A 9,746-nucleotide genomic window follows, 5' to 3' on the forward strand; every position below is an offset into this window, starting at 1 on the left:
AGTTGTTTTGGAGTCCTTGCTAATGTTAATCTCTGCTCTGGACAGGCTGGACCTTAACAGCCAACTGGCCAGTGATACAGGGCTGACATCTGAGGAAACCTGTCGGCGGACAGCATCTACCTCATTGGTCGATGAATTTGGATAATCCCATGTTTGGACAACTCCTCTTCGTGCCTTTATATCTTCTGAAATAGCAAATTTTATTTTAAAAAATTGTAAGGAAGTAAATCTTTAGTAAAAATAGGTATTCTTAATGACAGAGTCAGTGGTGTGGCGTGGCCTGTTATTTTCATCAGAGGCTGCCTGTTTGCAGGAGTTATTTCAGTAAGCTGCCCTCACACACTGCTGCTGTCTGCAGCTGTTTGCCAGGCCCTGCTCTCTCCGGCACTGTGTCCCCTCACATGCATGGCACTCCTGCTGGACTCCGCTTCTCTCCATTGACCTGTCGTTGGTAAATCATCTCTGATTCTGGGCTTTGAATGACCACAAAAACCCACAGTAAATCAGCGCAGCCCCCAGTGGCAGCTCCACTTTAGGGGGGCAGCTCGGGGGGGTGGGGGTACTCGTCCAAAATTAAATGAGAAGTCAGACTGCAGCCCCATCTGCCATTTAATCGCTCATCCAGGGTTGATGGGATATTTTTGACAGGGAATCTAAAATGGGAACTTGGAGCTGACTTGGGAATGCAAACAGAACTTCTCAGAGATCTCAGAAAGAGAATGTGCATTTATCTGCCGTGTGAGCTGGATCGGCGCCGCTCCGCGGCTTTCACTGGGCTTGCCGATGCCCCCCTGGATGGACCAGTCATCCTACGCGTTTATGTACCATGTCAGCAGGATGATTGCTGCTCTGTGCCCATCTGTGACTTTTCTGGGGTGCAGTGCTGCCCCCCACTGGACGTAGCTACCTCTCTGTGGAACACGTGGCTGCTTAAGCCCCCACACTGCCTGCAGGCTCATGGAGGAGGAGCGAGGTGGATTTGTGGGGGAGGAGTGCTGTGTGCAGGAATGCGTGTACCAAGCCGGCTGCCCATCTGCCAAAATGTGCTGGCTTGGCAGAGGGCTGTGCAGTTGCTCTACTGTTTGCCCGAGACAGGCAGTGAGACAGCAGCAGCTTCAGCTGCTAGTGTCCTGTCCAGCCAGTGGCTGACTGTGGGACTGGCATTTTTATTTATGTGTGCCTGTGTATGTCTGTGTATTTGGCAGCTGGCACAGTGTGTCAGGGGGTGAAGGGGGGATTCTCATGCCAGATTACATTGCCCTCAGTGCCCTTCAGCCACAAAGCAAAATACACACAGACACACACACACAGACAGACAGACAGGCACACACACACACACACACAGACTGCCCTACAGAATGAACACATAAATCATGACACATGTACTCGGCGTGTAGGATGTACTGCTGAGGGTGACATTAACCATAATTTTTCTGTCCCTCAACCCTGTTCTTTAACTTTTTCTTTTAATTCCTAGTTTATTTATTCACTTCCTCATTTTTTTACCTGTTCCTCTCTTGTTTGCTCCCTCCTTTCTTCACTTATCTCTCGCTCCATCCCTCTGCCCTCCCCAGCCTCCTCATCCTCTCCACGAGTCCCATCTGACCTGGAGCAGTCTCGCCCTCAGACCAGCGGGGAGGAGGAGCTGCAGCTACAGCTGGCATTGGCTATGAGTCGGGAGGAGAATGAGAAGGTGAGACAGGTCCCGCTGGACCTCCTATGCACATTGAACACACTGATACACAGCCTGACACACACAGCAGGTGCTGGCTATGATTTGGGAGGAGAATGAGAAGGTGAGACAGATCCTGTTGGTGGGCTTTATGTATAATTTATATTTATATACACACGTCACACATATTTTATCTTTGTGTGGATGGGTGTATAATTCTTGAATGCGTTTTAACAAACCCAGGTGCCAGTACTCACACTCACATACTATGCTATACTACACTTCTAATGTCTACCCACAGGGGGCGCTGTGTTTACACAGAGCCATCAGGTCATGCTTGATTGACCTGTCTGGAGCATTTGAGGAAGCAAGCATTGGGATTGGCTACTGGGCTGGGAACTGGTTACATGGCTAGTAATTCCCCTCCTACTAGCAGCAGTCTCATCCTGCACCACAGCATCTCCCAGTGGCTAGAATAGCATATAAACTGATCGGGGTTAGGGTTGGGGTTGGGGGTGGGGTGCGGCAGAGAAACGTTTTGTAATTGACTCCCCCTCTCCTGTCGTAACTTACCCGCCATTCCCTAAATGACCCAAGCAACCTGGGATAAGCTTCCAAGTGCAGAATATTCATGTCCCATGAGTGGCACATTACGGCCTGACTCATTAATCTCATGGCCGTTTGTGAATCTGAGATGGCTCAAGTCCTCCTCACATATCGGGTTATGCTGTACAGAAGGCAGTTACACAGTACTGTCATGCAGAATATAATATCCAAAAGCCATTCTAGCACTATTTTAGTAAAACCGCCACTGTAGATGTCTCTGTTATTGGAGAGTAATCTAATTTACTTGGGAAAGATCTCTGAGACTGCTGACACCGCTGGTGGTACCTGAATTCTAGCAGAAAATAGTAACAGGAAAATAATATCCTCCAGTCCATGTGCAGAAATGGCTCCCTCAACAAATGACACTTGTTTTTGTCTCATTACAACACATGAACACAATGGGCACAGTTGGGTTTCACTGCCACCATGTGAGTGTAGAGTGTGAGTGCAGCTCTGTGTGCTGAGTCACCCTGCATGCCCTCACATGCAGCCCTCCCGCTGTGTGGACGTCGACGAGCAGACCCAGCTGCAGATAGCTCTGTGCCTCAGCCAGGAGGAGCAACCTCAGGTACGGGCTGTGAACCCTAACCCTAACCCAGCTGCAGATCGCTCTGTGCCTCAGCCAGAAGGAGCAGCCTCAGGTACGGGCTGTGAACCTTAACCCTAACCCAGCTGCAGATAGCTCTGGGCCTCAGCCAGAAGGAGCAGCCTCAGGTATGGGCTGTGAACCCTAACCCAGCTGCAGATAGCTCTGTGCCTGAGCCAGGAGGACCAACCTCAGGTACGGGCTGTGAACCCTAACCCTAACCCAGCTGCAGATCGCTCTGTGCCTCAGCCAGAAGGAGCAGCCTCAGGTATGGGCTGTGAACCCTAACCCTAACCCAGCTGCAGATTGCTCTGTGCCTCAGCCAGAAGGAGCAGCCTCAGGTACGGACTGTGAACCCTAACCTAGCTGCAGATAGCTCTGGGCCTCAGCCAGAAGGAGCAGCCTCAGGTATGGGCTGTGAACCCTAACCCAGCTGCAGATAGCTCTGGGCCTCAGCCAGAAGGAGCAGCCTCAGGTACGGGCTGTGAACCCTAACCCTAACCCAGCTGCAGATTGCTCTGTGCCTCAGCCAGGAGGAGCAACCTCAGGTATGGGCTGTGAACCCTAACCCTAACCCAGCTGCAGATAGCTCTGGGCCTCAGCCAGAAGGAGCAGCCTCAGGTATGGGCTGTGAACCCTAACCCTAACCCAGCTGCAGATCGCTCTGGGCCTCAGCCAGAAGGAGCAGCCTCAGGTATGGGCTGTGAACCCTAACCCTAACCCAGCTGCAGATTGCTCTGTGCCTCAGCCAGGAGGAGCAACCTCAGGTATGGGCTGTGAACCCTAACCCTAACCCAGCTGCAGATAGCTCTGGGCCTCAGCCAGAAGGAGCAGCCTCAGGTATGGGCTGTGAACCCTAACCCTAACCCAGCTGCAGATCGCTCTGTGCCTCAGCCAGAAGGAGCAGCCTCAGGTATGGGCTATGAACCCTAACCCAGCTGCAGATTGCTCTGTGCCTCAGCCAGAAGGAGCAGCCTCAGGTACGGGCTGTGAACCCTAACCCAGCTGCAGATAGCTCTGGGCCTCAGCCAGAAGGAGCAGCCTCAGGTACGGGCTGTGAACCCTAACCCAGCTGCAGATTGCTCTGTGCCTCAGCCAGAAGGAGCAGCCTCAGGTATGGGCTATGAACCCTAACCCTAACCCAGCTGCAGATCGCTCTGTGCCTCAGCCAGAAGGAGCAGCCTCAGGTATGGGCTATGAACCCTAACCTTAACCCAGCTGCAGATTGCTCTGTGCCTCAGCCAGAAGGAGCAGCCTCAGGTACGGGCTGTGAACCCTAACCCAGCTGCAGATAGCTCTATGCCTCAGCCAGAAGGAGCAGCCTCAGGTACGGGCTGTGAACCCTAACCCAGCTGCAGATAGCTCTGTGCCTCAGCCAGAAGGAGCAGCCTCAGGTACGGGCTGTGAACCCTAACCCAGCTGCAGATAGCTCTGTGCCTCAGCCAGAAGGAGCAGCCTCAGGTACGGGCTGTGAACCCTAAACCAGCTGCAGATAGCTCTGTGCCTCAGCCAGAAGGAGCAGCTTCAGGTACGGGCTGTGAACCCTAACCCAGCTGCAGATTGCTCTGTGCCTCAGCCAGAAGGAGCAGCCTCAGGTACAGGCTGTGAACCCTAACCCTAACCCAGCTGCAGATAGCTCTGTGCCTCAGCCAGAAGGAGCAGCCTCAGGTACAGGCTGTGAACCCTAACCCTAACCCAGCTGCAGATAGCTCTGGGCCTCAGCCAGACTGCTCAACACCCACCTGCCCTGCCAGGCACCTTTCCCTCAAGTCTCACCTCCTCAACCTCCATCCTGACTGACCTCACAGGGGCCCCTCCTCTTCTTCCACTAACACCTTCTTTATCTCTCCAGCCAGATACGCATTTGTCCAACTAACCCACGATATTTCATCTATCGTTTCTGCCAGGACAGCAGCATGGGAGGATGTCTGCTTTCCCCTGTAGGCCGTAAGATGCAATGAATAGCTTTCTGTGTGATTCTGTACCTGTGCTCCATTCTGAGGCTGTCAGTCAGACTGTAACCACCAGCAGTTGGCTGTACTGGTGCAGCACCCTTTTTCCCCCATTCTAGCCAGGCCCCGCCCCCTCTGTTGCCTTGGAAATGGATGAAGAAGCACAGCTTCAGATTGCATTGAGTCTAAGCAAAGAGGAACATGACCAGGTATCATTCTCATTGTGGGGAGGGGACTAATATATACAGTTCCTGCTATCTTTCTAACATACTGTACACAGTCCTGTCTCTCTCTCTCCTGTATCTAATACATACATACAGGTCCCACTAACTTTCTAACATACACAGTCCTGTCTCTCTCTCTCCTGTATCTAATACATACATACAGGTCCCACTATCTTTCTAACATACACAGTCCTGTCTCTCTCTCTCCTGTATCTAATACATACATACAGGTCCCACTAACTTTCTAACATACACAGTCCTGTCTCTCTCTCTCCTGTATCTAATACATACATACAGGTCCCACTAACTTTCTAACATACACAGTCCTGTCTCTCTCTCTCCTGTATCTAATACATACATACAGGTCCCACTATCTTTCTAACATACACAGTCCTGTCTCTCTCTCTCCTGTATCTAATACATACATACAGGTCCCACTAACTTTCTAACATACACAGTCCTGTCTCTCTCTCTCCTGTATCTAATACATACATACAGGTCCCGCTATCTTTCTAACATACACAGCCATGTCTCTCTCTCTCCTGTATCTAATACATACATACAGGTCCCCCTAACTTTCTAACATACACAGTCCTGTCTCTCTCTCTCCTGTATCTAATACATACATACAGGTCCCACTAACTTTCTAACATACACAGTCCTGTCTCTCTCTCTCCTGTATCTAATACATACATACAGGTCCCACTATCTTTCTAACATACACAGTCCTGTCTCTCTCTCTCCTGTATCTAATACATACATACAGGTCCCACTAACTTTCTAACATACACAGTCCTGTCTCTCTCTCTCCTGTATCTAATACATACATACAGGTCCCACTAACTTTCTAACATACACAGTCCTGTCTCTCTCTCTCCTGTATCTAATACATACATACAGGTCCCACTATCTTTCTAACATACACAGTCCTGTCTCTCTCTCTCCTGTATCTAATACATACATACAGGTCCCACTAACTTTCTAACATACACAGTCCTGTCTCTCTCTCTCCTGTATCTAATACACATACAGGTCCCGCTCTTTTTATATCTTTGCTGCTGGTACTCACTCTCGGAACTTGCACTTTTAGCCGCTGCTGTTCTGACATACAGTTGTGCAATATTGTACATTACTATTACAGAGGTTTTATTTTTTATTTTTTAGTCTTTTTTTTAGTGTATTTTAAACCTTGTTTTGATATTTTATTCTAGTATTTTATTATTTACTACGCACACCGAGAGCTGAGAACCTGTGTTTCGTTCTTATCATGGCAAGTAGTTTTAATGGCAATAAAGTTGATTCTGATGCTTCTGATGCTGATGCTAGCAATCACAGACCTGTCTCACTCACCCACGTGGTATCCTTCTTTCCTTTCTGGTATCACAATTGGCTCCTGATTTTTCCAAGTCCATCCAGCAGGTTCTTTATCCTATCCCTGTGACTCTTCAGCATCCATCTTCCTTGTTTAAATGCAGCCCCTTCCCACCAATAGCATTTCTCTGTTAGGTATCTGCGGATCAGGTTAGTCTCAAATGCAGGTTGCTTCTTCTCTTGTTGTGGCTTTAGTCTTTCCTCTCCCTCAATCCTGACTCTCAAACTAATCTTGTCTGTCCTTTCTGGGTGGCAGAATCAGTCTGGCAGCCTTTGATGTTCTCTAACCTACAAAGCAGCACTCTTTCTGGCTCCTTCCTCTTTGGCAGTCATCCTGCCCCTCCTGCAGCTGATGGAGCTTCTCTTTGCCCTTGGCTCAAGGCCTTGTGTTGAGAGCAGGGTGCCTGTGAATGTACCAGCAGGAGTGCCACTCATCGCGATTAGTGCCCTCTATGTGTCAATAGGAGCAGCGCACCCGCCAGGGAGATGAGTCCTTACTTCAGAAGGCGCTAGAAGCCAGCCGGCGGGAGAGCGAGTCGGGGACAAGGGAGGTGAAGAAGCCTGCGCCCCCCTCATGTTCACGCAAGTGCACGGGCCGTGTTTGAGTTTGTCATACATGGTCCATTACTCTAATCACTACAGTGCTTTCCAGTGACTCTCGTTCTTTGACCTTTTACCAGTCGGCAATGATGGACCTGGTGGATATTTTTGGACCAGTTTCTGCTGTCCCTGTGGACAGCGAGCCCTGGGATTCTCAGGCCGTCAGCCTACCAACCTCTGATCCCTGGGATTCTGTTAGTGCGTGAGCTGCTTCTTTGATGCCACTTGGCTGTTTTAGTGTTCTGGGCCCTTTGGTGTTGCTTAACATGTGGATAAGTGTGGGGTACGAGAGAGAGGGAGACACAGTGTCTTCCCTGAGCCAGAGAGCTGTTACTACTATTTGTGGGCACTGTTTTGTTTTGTGCTGAAATAGCATCAAATACTCACTGCGCTAATGTGTGAATCAGGCATGAGACAGCGATGTCCAGTGGTGAACATTCAGTGAAAATCCATCTTGGCAGCTTGCTCTTTGTGATCTGAGTAGCTGCCGTTGCAGAGCTCCCTGATAGCCCTTCCTCCTATCGTACCTTTAGCGGTTGTGCGCTCCACCACGCCTGTCTTTGGCAGCCCCTGGATGGCACCGCCTCTGTCCAGCAGCCCCTCTCAGGCTTGGGTCCCCAGATATTCTCCTCCGGACCCCTGGGAGGCCCAGCCCACTGCCCCCAGTCCCAATCCCATCAGCCATGCCTGGAGTTCGCCTGCTCACACCGGTAGGACTTTTGTACTGCTACTCAATGCTCAGCTATCATGCGGGAACAGAGCTCGTGTACATGTTTGATACAAGTACAGACACTATGGTCTCTATATATAGACTCAAATCGTGTCTCTTGACCCTGACTCTGCATGCAGCAGTAAAGCAGCCTCATCCCAGCCGACTTTTGCTGCAGGTGCCTCTGGTCTGGACCCCTTCTCAGTTCCCATGGAGGTCCCTAAAGAGCCAGAAGCCCCCCCGCAGTTGTTTCTCCCCCGTCCTGGAAGTCCTGGAGGTAAGCATCCCCCTCCTCCTCCTCTTCTTCCCCTTCTCTTTTTCCTCTTTTCTCCTTCCTGCTTCCTTGGATGCGTTCACTCTTATGCCGTCAGGTGTGGAGAGGGTGTCCGGGGGTCAGATGAATGGGAGGGGCGGTGGCAGCCCAGAGCTCTTTGACCTGTCCCGACTCGGGGACACCCTGGGCAACCCGAGCCCCCGGAGCTGCCACACTCCAGAGGCATTCCTGGGCCCCACGGCAGCCTCACTGGTCAACCTGGACACACTGATCCCCTCCAACCCCACATCGAAGAATAAGAACCCTTTCTTATCGGGTGAGTGCAAATTCCCTGAACAGTAGCAGAGAAGGAGTTTAGGAAGCCACACGGTTTATGGAAACAGCGTGACTGACATTGCCCGACGAATAACAGCGACCGGCAGGGGCGTGAGCAGTAGAGTAGAGTACAGTAGAGTACAGTAGAGTAGAGTAGAGTAGAGTAGAATAGATTCGAGTAGAGTAGAATAGAGTAGAATAGAATAGAGTAGAGTAGAATAGAATATAATAGAGTAGAATAGAATAGAGTATAATACAATAAAATAGAATAGAGTAGAATACAGTAGAATAGAATAGAATAGAATAGAATACCTGTTATTGTCATCGCACGAATGTACAATGAAATTAGGTGTGTCCTCGAAACAGATTCAACACAAAAAATTAAGCTACATTCATAAAAGTAAAATCACGAGCAATACAGGCTAATAAACTTTAAGTGTTTCTGTGTGCGAACATATATACAAGGTGGGAGTATAGAAATAGTATTAGAGTGATTCTATTTGCAATAATTGCAATGAGTCCCCGGATATTGCACTTTTGTGCCATTGATGCCCTGGGTGACAGTGAAAGAAATGAGACGCAATGTTATTTAACAAAGTTCAGTTCTTTGATGATGCTCGGGTACAAGCTTTTCAGTGGTCTGCAAGTGCACATCTTAATAGACCTGTAATGCCTTCCAGAGGGCAGCAGAGTGCAGAGGTGGGGGCCTGGGTGAGATGGGTCCCTGGTGATTCTTGTGCCCTTCCAGAAGGCAGCAGAGGTGGGGGCCTGGGTGAGATGGGTCCCTGGTGATTCTCCTGGCCAGTCAGACACCAGGTTCTGTATATGTCCTCTAGTGAAGGCAGCTGGGTGTCGGTCATTTTTTGTGCTGATTTGAAGACTTCCTGGAGGGTCTTTTGAAGCACGGAGCAGCTAGCATACCATAGCAGGATACCACAGGTGAGTGTGCTTTCCACAGAGCAGCGATAGGAACCCAGCAGCTGCTTGTACAGGTTAGCCTTCCTCAGTATCCTTAAGAGCTAGAACCACCTCTGTGCCTTCTTCACTAGAGTGGTTTTGTTGAGAGACCATGTGAGGTCTGCTGCTGTGGGATGACCGTGTCTTTGAGATGGGGGGCGTGAGCATTACTGCTGTTGGACGACAGTGTCTTTGAGAGGGGGGGCGTGAGCGTCACTGCGGTTGGACGACCGTGTCTTTGAGGAGAGGGGCGTGAGCATTACTGCTGTTGGATGACTATGTCTTTGAGGAGAGGGGCGTGAGCGTTACTGCTGTTGGACGACTGTATCTTTGAGGTGAGGGGAATAAGTGTTACTGCTGTTGGATGACCATGTCTTTGAGGCGAGGCACGTGAGCGTCACTGCTGTTGGACGACCGTGCCTTTTATGGTAATCAAACAAATTAGGCAGGTGCCCTGTATGTCCCATGTCACATTTTGTT

General features: G+C 50.1%; 1 protein-coding gene across 1 annotated transcript; it reads left to right on the top strand.

Annotated features, from left to right (window-relative positions):
* Positions 1–1,371: 1,371 nt before the first annotated feature.
* LOC140577641 (epsin-3-like) lies at positions 1,372–9,740 on the top strand. The gene is made up of 10 exons (XM_072708842.1): positions 1,372–1,412; positions 1,575–1,693; positions 2,769–2,846; positions 4,936–5,025; positions 6,876–6,962; positions 7,092–7,209; positions 7,545–7,721; positions 7,899–7,997; positions 8,092–8,310; positions 9,146–9,740. The coding sequence occupies exons 2-10, from the start codon at positions 1,670–1,672 to the stop codon at positions 9,184–9,186; spliced, it is 933 nt and encodes a 310-aa protein (XP_072564943.1). The 5' UTR covers positions 1,372–1,412; positions 1,575–1,669; the 3' UTR covers positions 9,187–9,740.
* The last annotated feature ends 6 nt before the right edge of the window (positions 9,741–9,746 follow it).

The sequence above is a fragment of the Paramormyrops kingsleyae genome, unplaced genomic scaffold (assembly GCF_048594095.1).
Source record: "Paramormyrops kingsleyae isolate MSU_618 unplaced genomic scaffold, PKINGS_0.4 ups392, whole genome shotgun sequence".
In the NCBI taxonomy this organism is placed as follows: Eukaryota; Metazoa; Chordata; class Actinopteri; order Osteoglossiformes; family Mormyridae; genus Paramormyrops; species Paramormyrops kingsleyae.

Excerpts from the sequence above, each read along its gene's own strand:
- LOC140577641 (XM_072708842.1), top strand. The coding sequence starts at position 1,670 with ATGAGTCGGGAGGAGAATGAGAAG. Across the intron at positions 7,210-7,544 it reads TGATCCCTGGGATTCTGTTA|CGGTTGTGCGCTCCACCACG; the intron begins GTGCGTGAGCTG and ends TCGTACCTTTAG. Across the intron at positions 7,998-8,091 it reads CCGTCCTGGAAGTCCTGGAG|GTGTGGAGAGGGTGTCCGGG; the intron begins GTAAGCATCCCC and ends TTATGCCGTCAG.